The sequence below is a fragment of the Danio rerio genome, chromosome 3 (assembly GCF_049306965.1).
Source record: "Danio rerio strain Tuebingen ecotype United States chromosome 3, GRCz12tu, whole genome shotgun sequence".
In the NCBI taxonomy this organism is placed as follows: Eukaryota; Metazoa; Chordata; class Actinopteri; order Cypriniformes; family Danionidae; genus Danio; species Danio rerio.
The window spans coordinates 38,953,276-38,972,047 of NC_133178.1; the positions used below are offsets into that span (position 1 = coordinate 38,953,276).

Sequence of the window (18,772 nt, forward strand, 5' to 3'; positions counted from 1 at the left end):
AATTTTCTCAAAATTGATTTATCCACACCTAATCCTTTGCTGTGCCTGAAACATGGAACACTTGGAAAATTTATTCCCTTTCTAGTGCCAGTCAACTGCACTTGTTTGCTGAAAAACCCAACTCACAGTACACGCACACCACTTACCTCCCTAAACACAGAGTGCTACTGAAGTACACAGAAAACAGTCACTGCAAAACTTCACTCAGCACTTTTATTCTCAGCTGAATCGCACGCTTGTATGTGTGGAAAAGCATTTCGCATGGAAAAATGTGCAGGTCTCAGGGTTCAACGAGCGAAGAATAAACCCAGCTCCAAGCTTTGAGAACAATGTATTGAACATTTGGTAACAATTACTCTTGATTCATGTTTGCAAAACCTAACAGGGTGAACGGAAAGTAAACACAAAGTTCAATAAACAACTCAAAAAGTATCATTGATACTGATGTAGAAGTGACACGGCAGGAGTTGACACAGACGCTGACATGCTTAAATACAGTTTGTAAGCCAGACAAACGATGAGCAATCAAAAGCCACAGTCCGGGATTCCTCTGTGGCTGTGGCATGAATTCAAGAGCTGGAATGTGCATGTACACCCACAGAGCCAGGGATGAGATGAAGCCATGAAAGGGGGGACGAACAGAGGAAGGCGCATGGAAAAGTAGGACTGGAGTAATCGATTGGTGGCTAGGCTTTGGATGAAAACGGCCACTAGATATTTATTTTACACAAACAATTGAAGGATTTTACAAGTACTTTTAAGAAAATAGAAAAACAGATATGCACATCTTTAAAGTCATAATGATATTTATAAGGCACTATTTTAAACGGGTCAAAATGTGTACAGCAACACTGAAAAGTGTCTTCAGATAGATATTTAGAATGTTGAACATTGTCAACGTTAAAAGGAGAGGTTACTTTTTTGAACGGGGTGTGTTTACTTGTCTACTATGTACTGAACACTGACGTTTTAATGTGTGGTATTGAAAAAATTTTGCACAGATGACAACAATGTCAAAATGATCCCTTTTTACAGGGATCTATGACAAGTATCAAAAATGCTGTATTAAGCCAGGAAGGCTAGCTGGAGATGTACATTTCTAAAGATGGTCAACTATCATTTATTTGGTTGTCAAAAACTTGCACATGCCAATAAAGTAAACGCATAATATTCATTAACATGTCACAAGCAGCTTGGGGGAAAAAAAAAAAAAAAAGTAGTTTGTGACAATATTGGAACGTACTTTTAGACATGTTTTTACATTTTTACATGTTTTTTTTTTTTTTTTTTGCATTTTCAGGCCCCCAAAATGCTTCTTATATGTAAAGTATCAGACAAAACATGTATATTTTACGGTTTTTAAGTGGAAAAAAAAAAGACTTTGAAAAAATGACTGAGAAAAGTCCTTATTTTTTTTCTTCTATATATTCATCAAAGATCATAAAGACAGTGCAGAGTCTAAACAATTTATTTTTTACTAAATTATAAATTTAAGAGTCTTTTAGAATAATAACTCAATAATACCAACTTAATTTCCATGATTACAAATGATGTCATAATTTTCTATAATATGTGCTTAAAATGACACATTTTAGAGCTGATTTAACCTTTTTAAAATAAAAACACTAAAAACAGCCATCGTCACAAAAACAGTTGATATTTATAAAATGTTCATTAACTTCAAATAATAGAAAAATACAACTACTACAACTAAATAACTATGAATTCTACATCTGAAACAATTCTAGCTGGTTTAACAAAAAAAAGAATAAAAAAAGCTTAAAATAATTGCAGTCTTTAAAGGGTTACGAAACACCAAAACACATTTTTTGAGCTGTTGACAGTCGATTAAAAAATTGGTTGTTTTTGCGTTACTTTGAGCAAATTAGTTTTTCCGGTTTAATATGAATTTTTGAAGCTGCGTCACACCGATTAGATCCTTGTGTGTATTCCAGCGTGGAGAGTAGCTGTCTGTACCTGGGAGTACTTCGTGACGTCTCTGAGTGTGCTGCATTCATTCATGAGAAAGACTTGGTTCAAACCTATCAGTGTGCTCTATTGTGAATGCGGTGCAACTTCATTAATATGCATGATAGCTTCGAAGACTGTTTATACCTGTAAAATGTTCAGACGGCAGAGAGATGACACGTTGTGTTGCCAAAACAAGTGCGAGAAGAAGAATTGTTTGGACTATGTTTGTACGGAATATTTTTTACTCGAGAGCTTTTCGCATCTGGAAATGGCGAAATCCTGATTTGCTGCTCGTCTCCTTCTTAAAAAAGATGCGGCTCCAAATGGTGTTGATTGTTATATTATGTTATATTCTTATGACTTTGAGATTAACAATGCTATTACTATATTTTTTCAAGTCCTAACATTTTAACAGTCCCTATTTTTTTAATCATTCAGGTTTTTTTTTTTTTTTTTTTTCACAAATTGTGTTACTTACAGTGGTTCCCAAACTTTTTTTGCCTGAGACCCCCTTATTAAAGGAAAAACTACAAGACCCTCCTCCACATTTAATGATATTATCACTCATATAAGATTGCAGAAAGGATGACAAAAAAAATTTTGTTTTTAAACAAACTGTATGTTTATTACTATATCTAAATATGTTTATGCACAAAATAATTGCCTAATGTAAAATATAAAAGTAAAACATCAGTAGGCCATTTGTAACTGAAAAAGGTACGCCTTTGGCCTTGCGATCAAAAACTGCTCTGGGCTTGTTGCGGTATTGGGCATGAGTCGTCTGCAAATGTCTTACTAATTCAGACGGTCACATGCATTTGTTAGTTAGAACTCATGCAGATAATACACTGTGGCTGGGTCAAGGTCTCTTTACTTCGAGAAAAAAAAAAAAAAACATAGTTCAGGTAATTATATTAGTATTTCCTGCATTTCGTCTTTCCAGTATTGCTAGCGCTGCAACCCAAAATGTTTTGAACTTCCTTACCTGGGTCCAGTGTGCTTAGGTCATTACTATTAGCTGCTGAAGGCGAATCTGTGAGACTGTCTTTTTTGTGGAGGACGCAATCCGAATTTGTCAATTATTTTGTTTCCACTGAATGGTACTGTACGGTTCGGTACTCTTTTATGGCCATTTCCACTGTCAAAAAGCGTACCGAACCGAACCGTACCGTACCACTTTTTCGGCACCCTTTCTAAAGGATACCATACACAAGAAAGGGCACCAACAGGCGGAGCTAGACGCGCAGCTGAACGCTATTGGTTTACAGAGATGTCATTCGCTTGCGCAATAAGCCAGAATGAAAACAAAAGAGCCGCCATGTTTAAAATACACAGCCGTTAGAACTTTTACAGCTGGTCGGCCTGGGCTCAAACAAACCTTTTCGTCGTCTTAATGAACAGCCACAATGCCAAAAGTTTGAGCGGTTTCACTTTCTTGCTTGCGCTCGCCGCGAGTCTATATCTGAAATCACAAGCTTCTTGAGCTGATGATAATAAGGTGCGCCTGATTATTGATGCGCTTTTAAACCCCGTTCCTGTCAGAAACTGACAACCGTGAGAGTGAAGAGCCGGAGAAGCCGGAAAAAAGGAGCACATTATTTTTTCAGCAAACGTGAAAATACTGCCATGTTTAACTGTTATTATTATTACTTTTTGGACTAATATGAACTCAGACTGATGGAATGACTTTCTAACAGAGGCTACATGTGCTGCTGCAGATAACAGACACAGATGAAAGGTTTTCACTGACTGTAGGCTATATATATATATATATATATATATATATATATATATATATATATATATATATATATATATATACACACACATTTTATTTAAATAGGCACTAAATGTATGCTGTGTGTAGTTTTTCTGTAGTTGGAAAAAAATATTTGAGACTGTAAGGGTATTTATGTGTTCATATATGTTGCATTTATTTATTTATTTAATATAATTACATACTTTACAGTAGGCTATTTCGCACTGTCATTGATCTGCAGTTATAATCAAATCCAGTTCATAGAAAATTTAGTAATAAACATTTATACAGAAGTATTTGTGTATAAAGCATCTGTTTTGTAGTGCTTCTCATATGATTTGTGAACGACCCGTACAGCTTTACTGTAGACATTTTCTCGAGCGAAAATGGCGTCAACTGAAACTGTCATACAGCACGCCCACCAAAAGGGTACCCTTGGTAGAGGAAACGCAAGCCTGATAAAGGTAATCCATACCGAACCGTACCGTTCCGTACTGTACCAGTCAGTGGAAACGAGCCATAAGGCAACTTAATCATTCTCCTAAATGTTCACTGCTAAAAAAAAAAAATTAAATATGATGTACCATTTGAAACTTTTATAAAAAGATACCTTTTATTGAATTATGTATACACAATGAAGATGCCATTTGGTGCTATTTTACATTTGATTATTCAATTTATGTACCTGAATTCTTACCAAATAGGATATATGCCGAGCTAGTGCTGTTCCCATGCTGATACACTTCCGGTGGCCTGTTATTGTGAACTTTTTTCCATTTTATACGGTTCCTTATACAGCATCGATGTTGTAATGTCATTAAAATACATTCAGTTTAATAAACTTTAGCATTTATTTAGTTGCTCAAGTGTAAAACGAGACAAAAAGCTGTTTACTCGCACGCGCCCTCATATTATAAATCCTCATATTATAAAGATATGGCAGGGAAATGTAATTTAATGCAGTGCTTCTTGTACAATCTGAGACCCACTTTAAATCGGATATCACTCAGCTAGTGGAGATCGCTGATTTTTAAAGAAAACAGACCTTAAACGCACAGGATTATGAATTGGCATTCAATTCGCCGGAAGCGCTTAACCCAGGTTACTGGCAAATTAAAAGTCCTATTAGCATGCTTCGGCATATACCCCATAGAGCCATTTAATTCATCTGGTGAAGTTGTTTTCATGACACAATATATAACAGCAGAAAAACACAATCGTAATGTCAGATTTTTCCAATATCAAGCAGCTCCAGTATAAATCAAATCCTAATCAGAACTGACTCAGAGTAGCAACTGAACTAGTGAGGTGAGCAAAGTTTGGCCACCCCAGAGAGAATTAATATCATAGTTTCATGTTCACCCTTCACAATTAAATCAGTACTCGGAAGACATTGAAACGCTCATGCATATCAATCTAGATGTTCCACATGCCTTAAAGACAAACAAACGACCACAAAACACAATAATGTTTTTTCCAACCAAGCCACAAAGTACATTCTAGCATTCCAGATCCTGCAGATTCCCAAAGATGAGTGTGCAAAGCTCATATCCTCCGTTTTAAACGCCTCCTCGGTTGGAGCTCAAGAGATTTGGCACTTGGTACAAAAGCATTTTGTTCAGTAGTTTCCTGGCTGACACATACTTATTACCAGTGGCTCAGATAGTATGCCCATTACCCCAAATTGTGCTCCGTTAATGAGCAGTTCAAGGACTCTGAGAAGCAGATGAGGTCCGCATTTAGCCACCCAGGCTATATCTGCAACAGAAGCTGTAATTTATCTCTGCGTTAAACAGCGTCTTCAAAGAGTTCGATGAATAGCTAGTGTGATTTCCCTGCCTTGTTACAGACAGAATTACAGTCATTAGGAAAACGGGTTTCTTCTTAGCAGCCAAATATATTAAATATTTATAAATATTCTTACAATGGCAACTGAACAGCAGAGGCTTAAAGGGATAGTTCACCCAAAAATCAAAGTTCTGTCATCATTTACTCACCCATAAGTGGTTCCAAAATGTAAGGAGTTTCTTTTTTTATTGTTGAACACTATTTTGAAGAATGTTGGAAAATGGTAGCCACTGATTTCAATATTTAAATGGCAGTTAATGGCTACTACTGGCTTTCCAACATTTTTTTAAATATCTTAACATAAAATGTCATGTCAAAATATCTTGTTTAAAAGTTATTTTTTCATTTAAGATATATTTTTATATTTAGGGAGCTCTTAAAAAACTGAAAATTCAGATAATAGCCAGAATTGTTTTTTTAAATAAATAAACTAAATCCCAATTTTGGGGTAGAATAAAATAATGTATGATCAGCAAATTGTGCATGAACTAATCCTTCTATAAAACCTTTCAGAGTACAGATATGAATCAAACCAAAAAAGTAGCAAGATGCCCATGTAAAGATTTATAGCTCAGTGTAATAAACTAACTTTGAGAAAGAAGCCTACAAATGCAGGTAAGACTTTAGTTGAAGTGCAGATTACCTACTACATTGTTCCCTACTACATATTAAAGGTGCTAAGTGTAAGTTTTTGACTCTTCTAAAAACATAAAAATACCGTAATATGTTTGCAAATATTTAAGAAACATGCTAAGAGAACATTCTTGTTTATCTGAAAAACAATGCTGAAATCAGATATTCTGCTTTAAAAATGTCCGTTAGGTGCCGAAACGTCTGTCTTTGTTTTGATCATTTAACCCACCCACTGGCACTTGGGTTGCCTTGGTGTGATTCATTCAGTCATGAAGGCTCTCAAAGTGTGCATCCGTGATCGAAATGTGACCTCCGTTGGACAGTAGCATCGTCCGAAATGAGATGCAGATTCAGAGTTAAACATGAGGTGTTTATTAAATAGCAAATAACATGAATATTATGAACGTAAACATTAGGCAAGCAGGTTGTAACCTTGTGTCCTAACAACACGCTACGTGACGTGATTTGCAGTGATAAGCAATTTGCCTGTTTAAACCTGACAAAAAATGAAAAATTTAAATACAGCCATTGAGAAGCACAGGATGGTGCACTTACTGCACTCCAACAAAATTCTAAGGTTTATAGTCTGATTAATACCTCTTTAACATTATTAAATGAAGATGCTATATCTCTGATAGGTGTTGGCTTGCACTGAGTTACAGATTTAAAGTTCAATTTCAAAAGGTTTATTTTATTTTCAAGATCTGAAGTGAACTATCTGCTATGGCAATAAATCTCATGCAAAATGGCAGTCAAACTCACATTATTAGCGTTTAACACTGAATAACTGTGTACTTGAGGTGATCATTGTCATAGTTTTCTGTTGTTCAGCTGCAAGAAATAGAAGCTGTATCTAAAATATAAATTTCAGGTGTTGGTTAGAGCAACTTCTTTTAATATGGAGAATATTCCTTCTATTGCGTGCCATTGCTTTTACTGTATTTAGAACACTGTTTAAATCAGCCTTTAGACTTGACAGTCAGGCACACTGCTGTTGGTGTCTTCAATCTGGCAACCTGCGCTTGTGTCCGTTTTAAGTTAGGTGTGCAATACCTAGTTCAACCACTGGATATCAAACTTTCATGCTGCACTTTGAACGATGTTTTTACCTACACTTTTTAATGGAATCAACTTTTCAAATAATATCAACTCATCAAACTGACTGAAGTTGAAACTTGATTAATGTATTAAAATAAGTTAACGTAACAAGACATTTGTTGTCATGACTTTTTGTTATGTCATTTGTTATACTGCCTTATTACCGGTCTACTGTTAAAATGCTGGCTGTTTACTAGCACTTATAAATTAGCACTCCCTAAACATGTACAATACCTAAACCCAATTACAACCTTAATAACCATTAATAAGCAGCTAATTATTATTATTGAGTTAAAAGTCTTGGCTTATGGTTTATTAATAGTGAGAACTGTACTTTAAAACAAAGTGTGCCCAAAATAGGTATTGTGATTGAAATCTATAGACTTTGTAAAGCGGAATAAAAGTTCGACTCTACTTTGTTTACATTTAAAAACAAACATTTTATACAACCCCAAAATCTTAAAATTGCAGGCCAAATTGTTTTTTTTTCATGCACCTGTCAGTGTCTCTACTCGTAGACCTCCTGAGATCACAGGGATCAAACTTAAACATCTATCTGTGGGGGTGTGAAGTCTACTGTGTTTTGGCAGTGGGACAGGAAAGCTCAAACTCCCTATAACCAACTGACAGGGGAACAGACAGACAGACACAGCTGGGGGCAAGAAGGGGAAAAGAGCTTTGTGAGAATCACAAAGTTTGATCCATTCCCAGTTCACAGTGTAGGAGGGAAGTGTGACAAATGCAGCTTGGACAGGGGCAGAGGAGGGAAAGAAAATAAACTAAAAGGAGGCTGCAGCTTCATTAAGCTCATGCACAGTCCTTTCAGAGGGGGCTGGAGTCCCCCAATGCTTGTTTTATGAGGTAAGAGTTGAGGAATTTGTCCGGACAGCCATCTTTATTAGCTTATTAGCCTTAAAATACTAACTCTCCCCTGAGAGACATTCTGAAAATACTTCTCAGTGAGGTTGTAGAGATTATAAGGGTCAAAGGTTCATACCAATAAATATTTTATTTAGAATGAATGCACTATATTGAACAAAAGTGGCAGGAAATACATGATGTTACAAAATATTTTTTCAAATAGATGTCATTCTTTTTTTTAAAGGAAAAAAAACTCAATTCTGCAAAAATGAGGGGTGGGGGGAATACATTCTGACAAATATATACATTTTAAATAAACTGATGAGATTTACATTGTAACAAACTCAATTATATTATATACATTTTATATTCTTAAATATTATTCAGATTTCTTCAACTTAGTCAATCTGTAAAACTTATTTATTTTTTTATTAAGTTCTGACTTATAATAAAAAAATAAACATTTTCAAACAAATAAATGCAGTCTTGATGGGCATTAGATAGTTCTTTTATCAATCTTAAAGAAATAGGCAATGTTTAATTTAACTGGTCTTTCATTTTTACAGAGAAGCTAATGAATTTTGTAATTTTTCCCTCAGTAAAGTGGTAATCTCTCTGTGTTAGTGGATGATTTGACAGGGTCCGTATAACGACTGAAGACCAGCTCTTACCTCTGCATGATCTCGTCCTGAAACAGAGACTTGTTGAGCAGTGTGAGGGTAGGCAACTCCAGAAAGTGAACCCCACCACCTTCAGTCCCCAGAGCGAGAAGATTACAGCTCAGATTCAGCAGCATGACCGTCACACGAGTTGCACTACAAAGCACAAACAGCAAAATTTCAATCATTTATTCACTTTCTTTTCGACTTAGTCTCTTTATTAAATAGGGGTCACCACAGTGGAATGAACCGCAAACATATCCAGCATGTTTTACACAGCAGATGGACTTTCAGCTGCAACCCATCAGTGGGAAACACCTATACACTCATTCACACACATGCACTATGAAAAACTTTGCTTAACCAATTCACCTCTGCATGTATTTGGACTTATAGGGGAAACCGGAACACAAGGAGGAAACCAATGCCAACACAGGAAGAACATGCAATGTCCACACAGAAATGCCAACTGGCCCAGACGAGGCTCGAACCAGCGGCCTTCTTGCTGTGAGGCGACAGCGCTACCCACTGCGCCACCGCAAGAGCAAATCTGAGCGAGAAAAATGTAAAAAAATACAACACCTTGTGCTCTCGATGCCCGGCCTGCCAGGCAGGTTGAAGCTGTGAACTTCTAGCAAATGTGATCGGTTTTCTCTCTGCACGATCTCCCAAAGGTGAATCGTGTTATCATCCAAAAGAGAAAGTATTCTTCCCTACAAAAAAACAAAACAAAAGTTCAAAGTAAGTTCAAACTCCAATAAAGCACAGTCAATAAACTACAATGGCTGGAGTAAATACATGTATCTCCCGAGTGTAAAATGTTCAAACAGTCTTACCTGTCCACAGAGGAAGTGTATCTGCGTAACAGCAGCAGTGTCTTTATGAAGTCCCGTCATCTCTACCCCTGGAGCACCATATCTTAAATGACCAGTCAAGGATTATTTCACCATCTGTTTGTCCTAAAAGCTCACAAATTGCTATGGATTTTTCCCCTTTTCCTGTTCATTCACGTAAATCAATTTTGACACAACTTAAGTTGTATAAATTGCTGCAGAATTCTTTGACAAGCTATTTTCCCCAGGGTATTACATTATACATTGTATTTCTCCGTAAAAGCTTTGAGAACTAATTAATTAATTTATCAGTTCTTACATTTATTCTTCAAGCACTGATTCTTGTTCAATACAAACAATATGAAAACAATATGAAAACTTAAGAATGTATAAAGGCATGCAATTTCAGCGTAATATAAATAAATAAATTTAAAAATATAATAAGAATAAGTAGAAAAACAAAAATAAATAAATAAATAACATCCATAAAAAATAAACAAAAAGCATAAAATATAAATAAACAAAAATAAAGTAAATAGAATATAAATGCATAAATATAAAATATAACATAAAAATAAATATAAATACAAAAATAAATAAATAGTTTAAAATAAATATATAAATAAATAGAAAATATAAATAGAAGTAAATAAATAACAAAAATAAATAGAATAAAATAAAATAAATATAAATAAAGAAAACTACATTTTACTATTTTAAGAAGTATACAAAAAAACTTATTTGAAAAACTTACTTTTTAAAAACTTGGTATTGCTGAAAATTGTTCATTTAATATTTTGGGTGACTTTATTTTAGGATCACAATAATTTTTATATGTTAATGAGCATGTATTTGTGATCGTGATTTAGGCCCATCGTGGATAAACAAAACAAAAAACCTCTAGCAGATGGCAGTAAGTCCCTGTATTAACTATTGATTCATTGAAATGATTCATTTAGAAAGGCAGAATCCTTTATAAACGAAGCAAGTGGCCACCTACTTGGTTGATTCATCCAAAAACAGATTCACACAGGAATGAAACTCTGCAGTCAAGATGTGATCATGCTCATATACTGAGATTCAGGGAAAATGACACTCTTGCTTGTGTGTTGCTATTATTGCAGAGCTACATCTCAAAAAGATAAAAGCAAAATCCATACAGGGATATTTATGCTTTCCTAACTTGAATTGTATTATTGCTTTCTGACAGACTTTGGGCACTCAAGACATGTTGCTTGTTTTGCAAAATGTGGTATACGTTTTAATAATTTAGAGATATGCAAGTTGGCAAAATGGATATAAATGTCCTCACATGAACATATTAACAGGTTCCTTAAATGCATTTTGTTCCTATTAATGTTAAATCACCTTTCAGTAAAAGTTTTAGGCTAAATTAAGCAACAATGGCTATTTTCATGGCAAAATCAAACTGTTAAAAATAAATATATTCCACAAACAATTAAACAATAAATTGGATCAGATTTTTTTACATTATTATCTGATAGAAATTCTACACATTTTCCTGGCAAAATATATATATATTTGCTGAATATATCTTTAAGTGAGTTTACTTCATAAAAAGAAAATTAAACAAATAATAATTAATAATTCTGCAGTCATTAAAAAGAGGACAGTCAGGTCAGTCCAATAAAACACGTTTCCAGTAAAAGGACATTTGCAGAACAAACAGTGAGGTCTTCACCTTAAGGCAAAAATAAATAAACAAAAATCAGGAGTTAAATCTTGTAGGTTCAATATGACATCTGGTAAAATCCAATAGATCAAATCTAGTCTTAAAGGATATTAAAAATATTAAGTCAAAATCATGCTATTAACTATTGGTTTATTACCTTCCTATATTATTAAGATATTAACTGTTTATTAGCACTTATAAAGCATGATCTTATTCTGCATCCCTACTCCTACCCAAAACCCAAACCCAACTTCTACCTTATAAACTATTAATAAGCAGAAAATTTGCAGTTTGAGTGTTTGTTAATTACATGAATTGTGACTTAAAACTGAAATCGTTACCAAAATATGCTTGCAATTTCAGTTTTATTTTGTTTATTTCCACACCTCTTGCCACCTTATATGCAACAATTCATGATAGGTCTAATGTATGAGGGGGTATTTAGCATCAGTTTTAAATTTAAATAAAAAATAAATATATATATATATTTTTTTTAAACTGGTGCTAAATTTTTCCCTCAGAGATCAGACCTATCAGGATAGGATCCACATACTGAACCTTGTTTTATATTTTAATGGACATGCATGAAGAGTTGTACTGTGGTCATTGATAAAGATTGCTGTTGTTGTTTTGTTTAGTTTTGATCTGACTAATCAAAAATGAAACGCATTTAATTATTTTTTTTTATTATTGTTAAAACTAGGGCTGGGCGATAAAAATCAGCATTGATATTTATTGACTAAAGCACCATTATAAATTATAAAAAATAAAAAAATAAAAATGTAAAAAGTTTCAGGATGAAGCACTATAGTTTTAATAAACTGTTGCTACTGAGCGCGCCTTTGAAGGAATGGTAATAAGCTTAGGGTGTCCGTTTGTCATTTCCAAAGGAGGCGCACAACTTGCATGAAGCAGGTATGGGAGCGAGCACATGTTAACTGCACCTGGTTAAAAACACCTGGGGCCTCATGTATAAATGCTGCGTATGCCAGATTTCACACTCACGTTTAGATTTACTAACAATTAAATGAACGTGAGAACTTGCGTTGGTCCACGCCAATTCATGTCTGGCGTACGTGCATTTCTTGTGTGTGTTTGTTTTATTTTCATTGGCGACTCCTAGAGGCAATTGTGTTAAATTGCACACTACAAAGTATCTTTGAGCCGTGCAATGGCAGCTGTATGGGACAGGATCATCCGCATGTCTAGCAGGTATATAAGGTTTCCATACCATGCAGTTGACCAGCCAAACATTAAAGGGCCATGAAACCCCCTCGTTTCAGCAGGGTGTTTTCACCCCTCTACTTTGGAAAAAGTCAGAAAAGTGGGCGTGTCCAGCTCTGTTTAGGGGGGAGTGTCGGAGGAAGAAAAGAGGCTTGGTGTGGGAGTGTCTATTTGGGCGCGCTGAATTCAAAACAAACACACAAAACACACAACCACAGCGGACAATGTGACTGTTTACATGGACATCTGTTGTCGAATTATTTGCCAAATTATTAAATGGTGGACTTTAACTGCAGTTTGGCTCTTTCATTCAGGGAATTCATTCATGTCCCTCCCGACAAATGAGATATTTGATTCGAGGATCTGCTCTAAGCGTGTATTTTTCATGCAATGTTTGATACCGCACAGCGAATGAGAGAAAAAAAAAAAAATCAGCATTTCCCGGAAACTTAGATGCATACGGCAGGTAGCGTCAGAAAGCCGCGTGTGTCATTCCGGTCACAAAATCCAACACGAGGTTATAGTTTGGTTGTAACTGTTAGTGCTAACTTGTTTACACTGGTGCAATAGTTTGTTTGATACAAATAAAATACGAACTGAATAAACAAAGAGCACTGGTCGCTCACTTACCAAATCGAATCCAGATCTCAGCGTTTGCAGATGAGAACAGCTCTCAGGTAAACAATGTTCCTCCTTAGACACGCAAGTTATTGTTGTCGAGCGTCGCGTACACTGTTAATCCACACGCGACTCAGAGCTCTCACAGAGAGGAAATGAAAACAAAACTTAACTGCAGCAAACAATAAAAGCAACACTTCACGCTTGTTTTGCCAATACAACGTGGCGTCTTTGCCGTCTACACTCTGACAGCAATGAATATTAATGAAGTTGCAAAATAGAGCGCGCTGATTGGTTTGAAGCAAGCCTTACCCATGCATTAATGCAACACACTGTTAGACGTAATAAGACTCACTCTGGCACAGACGCCCAGTCTGCACGCTGGAATACAACGCTATTATGTCTTGGCCGTGACGCAGCTTCAAAAATTCGTTTCAAACCGGAAGTACGAATTTGCTTGAAATAATGCAAAAACAACCAATTTACACTTTTTAGTGAAATATAGGTGACCTAATAGTGTTTTTAGCAGTGTCGGACACATATACGACTGTCAACAGCTCAAAAAATGTGTTTTGGTGTTTCGTGACCCTTTAAAGCTCAATTTGCAGCAATCGCCGGTTTTCCCATTGCAATCAGAAAGATTAACTGCACGCACATTGCTATAAAGGCGCCATCTGTAGACGAATTTGCATACTTGAATCAGAAACACTTCCATTCAATAAATGTGCAAATAATATGTGATGCTCAAATGCGCTTAACATAATACACACACTTATTAATGATTCCTGCTTGTCTTCCACGTGATGAAGAGTAGACAAAATCTGTTATGTAGTGGGGGAAAGAAGAATGAGTTCATGAGACGCTGGATTCGAACAGAGTTCATGATCGAACGTTTCAAAACATGTTGCCATGCGCTTTACGAGCTACGCCACTCACGCTGCTATTTGCCGCTTTCTTTAGTTATCTTGTCTCTGTCAATCAAACGGTGATGGGCGGGATCACTTAACTAGCTCATTCCAACGAGGTGTGCTATTTACAGCCTAAATAGACACTACAAAATTTTGCACTTTTACATCAGACCATTTCTTTTTTAATTCACTCACACTGCGATGTTCAGACCCAACTGCATTAACCGCGTCAGCTAAACTCTCCCACTCTATTTTTTTCCTTTGTTATTTGTAAGTTTGTCCTCCTGAATTAATACATTTTTTCTCCAGTCGACCTCTGAAAGTAGCACCTCCAATTCACATTCTGTTGAAAGTTTCTTTTTTTGCTTTCTTTTGCCATTACTTTTTCGTTTGGTTTTGCCAAAGTACAGTCATTTACATATTCATACAGGGGAGGAGGCAGGGGGGGTTTGCGCTTATGCACGTGCGTTCAGTTTCATGTTAATTCAGATGTACAAAAAGTATGCATGGGATTCCATGTACGCAGTGTTTCATACATCTGTGTGTACGCACATTTACAGCTTTGTGTGTAAGCAATGTTTTAATATGAATTCAATGCAAGTCTTCGTACATGAGGCCCCTGGCGCACCGTGATTCATGCAAGTAGAATTTACCAATTTGCTTCACACTTTGTATGGAATATACAAATGTCAGTATATACTATTTCAGTAAGACTAATTACAGACTTATTACCTCAGACAAACACAGCGCATCCAAACACTGCAGTGCTTTTTACTTTAACCTTTCCCATGAACTTGCATCGGAGCGACAGCAATGGGTTTTCGCATTTATCATCCTCTCAGAAAACGATTGATAGTCACCTAGTTACGAGACGCAAATGGAGTGTGAGTGCAAAGTCCATTGTAAATGGTGAAGGAAACCAAGCGCGAGCTTGTTACTTCAGGTCAGAATAACAACGCACTCAAATTAATACAGTTTAGCCGCAGTAAGGAGACTGTTAATAAAATAGGATGCAAGGATGTTGCCAGAATGGCTTTTTGGTTTCTTTTCTTGTGCATCCCAGCCATTAGCTCCACGTCTGAAAGATTTTTTAGCATTGAGGTAATGTAGTCATTCAACTACACAATTTGTAATGTTGCAGTGTGTATATGAATAATGATGGCTGGTTTCTTTACTCGAAATCTCAGATTTGATCATCATAATTTCTTTTGTTTACAGAGTTTGAGGTTTACTGTATCGTTATGATTCACATCTTTGAGTATTTATGCTTTACCATTGCACACACCTAGTAACATTTTATTTATCAAGTTTAGGAGTCTCTTTAACACTTGTTTATTTTATTATAAATGGACCAGACATTTAGTTTAAATATTCTTGGTTTTGATTATGTTTTATTTTTGATTATGAAAACTATTTGCTAGTATTCTGGTAAATTAAAGTGGTCATATTACAAAAAAATCTAAATGTTCCTAATGCATTGTCAAAAAAAATTTCATAATTATCGTATGATATGAAACATGATAGTGATTTTTATTTTTGCAATCCCCTAGCCCTATTTAACTTGATCAATAAATTGATGTTATACTTGTGGCATATAGTGGCAGATCTTAGATCCAAAGCACCGACAATATCTTGTATGTTCATACACTCGCTCTTCTTTCAAGCCAATTAAAGCTAAACGACAATCTAGTGAATGTGATGAAAATGAAATGTCACACATCAACACCGTTTCATGGGTTTCAGAGGCTTTACACAAAGAAATCTCAGAGGGATGTAATTACAGGCACATAGTGCTCATTAAACAGCCCACTGCACCAAACACCAAGAAATGACACAAAACTAAAATCAAAACTAAAAGGCCCTGATTGTCCCATAATCATCAAGAGCGTCCCCTGAATCAGGAGAAATCTCACACTTCTCTTTTTCAGTTTGACATGCCGATGGGGCTTTCCTTGAAAAGGCTGTTGCTCAAAATTATTTCTGGACGCTATTGTAGTCTGCTTCTCATTACAAAACTACACAGCCATCCACGCTCATAACAAAAGAGTGGATATCTAGGTCAAATCTGATCCAAGTAAAACGATCCAAACTGCAGGAAGAAAGAGACATCCGCCGAATAAGCATTCAGCAGGCCTGGGTGGAATCAAGCAGCTCTTTAGAAGTAACATTTGGATTTTTAAAAGAACATGAGAGTGAATTTTACCATTTAAACTATATGGATTTCTAAGCGCAAAGCACTTCAAATTTAGATGACCAACAACACGCAAAATGTGCAGTACACAAGTGTTTCTCAACCATGTTCCTGGAGGACTACCAGCTCTGCACATTTTCCATGTCTCTCTAAAAAAAACACACCTGATTCAGATCATCAGCTCACAAGCAGAGACTAAAAGACCTGTAATGGGTGTGACAGACAAAGAAGACATCTACCACATGCAGTGCTGGTGGTCTTCCAGGACTGTAGTTGAGAACCACTGCAGTACACAACCAAATAAAACAAAGCTGCACCAAATATCATAAACAACAAGGCAATGCCTAAAGGGATAGTTAATTTAGTACTGTCCTGAAAAAGATCGTTTACACAAGATGTTTACATATAGCTCACAAAAACATAGCTAAAGTTTTAAAATAACCCCCTGTAAAAGTTTACAAAGACTTTGTTTTTAATAATGTGTGGTTACCTGATGATGGTTGTTTGTTTTGAATAATTGCTGCTGTTCTTCAGGAAAAAAAAAAAAAAAAAAAAGTCCATATCTTACGGATTGTTTTCCAGCATCTGCATTTCTGAACCCTTTCTAGCAGTGGATGTGTGGTTGTTGGATGAGTCTTTTAACTCTGAGGACAACTGATGGACTCTCAACGCTCACTGACAGAATCTGAATATTAGGGTAAATTGCACTTAATTTGTCTCCTGTGAAACATGCACATATTTTCTGTTATTTTCTGAAGGGCAGTATTAAAGGGCATAAAATGATATGTCCACAAAATAAGAATGATTTGGAGATTGAAGATTTCTTCTTCTGGAGCAGCAGTGAGCGTTTGAACTTTTTTTTTTTTTTTTGTAGTCCCTCAGTTGTCCTCAGAGTAAAAAAAATGCATCTCACAATCATCAGTGAAAAAAATGGTTCATTGCAAATTATTGGAAACAATTTATAAAAGCTGAATTAAAACAAACAAATTTAGTTGAACATTACTAAGTTTATTTTGTTCGCTTCAAGAGTTCACACTTAGCTGATGATTGATTATAAAAGCTAGTTTGGTGTGCTGTCGAGGGGACAGGGGAGTTTGAGCTCAGGTAGATCTCGAGAACTCCCGTCATAGTGGCTGAAGGGCAGATAGTAATTGCTCTTTTAAAGAGATAAGTACTTGGTAGGATCATGTCTATGGTGTTGATTTGGATTAGTCGATAAACTTAAGTTCCATGCTTTTGGATGGTGGGAGGAAAACCACGTGAGCATGGGGAGAACGTGTAAACTCTGGACAGAAACGTCGGCTGGCTTGGTAGAGACTAGAACAAGAGACGTTCCTGCTGAGAGGCAACAGTGCTAAGCACAGGGCCACCGTGCCACCCAGCTAGAAAGATGGGATTGAAGATGGGATTCTTCAAAACAAAGATAGCTGTATACTTAACCTAGGGTATTTATAGTAGCTTAGGAATCATCTGATTGGTGCACTGTAAATTGGATAACGCGGGTCCTGCAGGCAAGCAACCGTAAGCAAGTTATCCTTTCGAAATTTGTTTATAAATAAACTTCACTTAAATTCAGCCCATATAAATTGTTTACAACTACGTACCTTAAAAAATGTAGTAAATTCAATGATTTTTTTTTCTAATGTACAGTCACTCCTGGAAAAAAATTTAAATATGCAGAAGATGCTGGAAAACTGCAGATTTTTTTTCTAAAGAACAGCAATCAGTTTGACTGTTCAGAACAAACAAGGCACTCACAAACAACCATCATACAGAAAACACCTGTAGATCATCAGGAAACCCCCCACGGTAATAAAAAGCTAGGTTTTTATTTTTATTTTTTTAATAGGGTCAACTGTTTTTATCTTGTGAACTACAAGTTAACATCCTATTTAAAACATCTAACTCAGGACAGTGCTAAAAAGAACATAGATTTTGGATGATCTCTCTTTTTTTGATAAAATCATTCACATTTTAACATTAATTTTGGCATTTATATTTGTATATTTATATTGGTATCCAACACCCATTGACGTCCATAGTATTGTTTTGTTTGTACAGATATTACTGGCTGTTTTTCCAATAATTTTCAGAATATCTTGTTTTGTCTTCAACAGAAGAAACAAACTTAAAAATATTTACAACCACTTGAGTGCGAGTAAATGGTGAGATTTTTTTGGGTGAACAATAGGGCTGCACAATTCATCTGAAAAAGATTGCGATCATGATTCGACCCTTCACATGCCAATTTAGCTCTTCTACGATTCAGCCAATTATATTTTCAAGGTCAGGAGAAAAGCGTAAAGGCGGTCGCACAAGTATTCACGTTGTTTTATTTACACTGCTCAGCAACATGGACACCTCCAAATGGTTAAAAGTTTCACATACTGTATTTATACGCGTAACGTAATGACGTATTTGCAGCCACGAAATCACACGTTTGTTAACTACAGAGAAGACGCAAGCGTTCACGACA

The 18,772-nt window shown here is 35.8% G+C and overlaps 1 protein-coding gene across 3 annotated transcripts in view; it reads right to left on the bottom strand.

The window, feature by feature from the left end:
* llgl1 (LLGL scribble cell polarity complex component 1) overlaps positions 1-18,772 on the bottom strand; it is an 85,049-nt gene that overhangs the window by 36,071 nt on the left and 30,206 nt on the right. For all 3 annotated transcript variants that reach the window (XM_005164142.5, XM_005164141.5, NM_001045469.2), the window contains 3 exon segments: positions 9,666-9,747; positions 9,412-9,542; positions 8,842-8,985 (listed from right to left, as the gene is read on the bottom strand). In XM_005164142.5, coding sequence (XP_005164199.1) covers positions 8,842-8,985; positions 9,412-9,542; positions 9,666-9,747 — 357 coding nt within the window.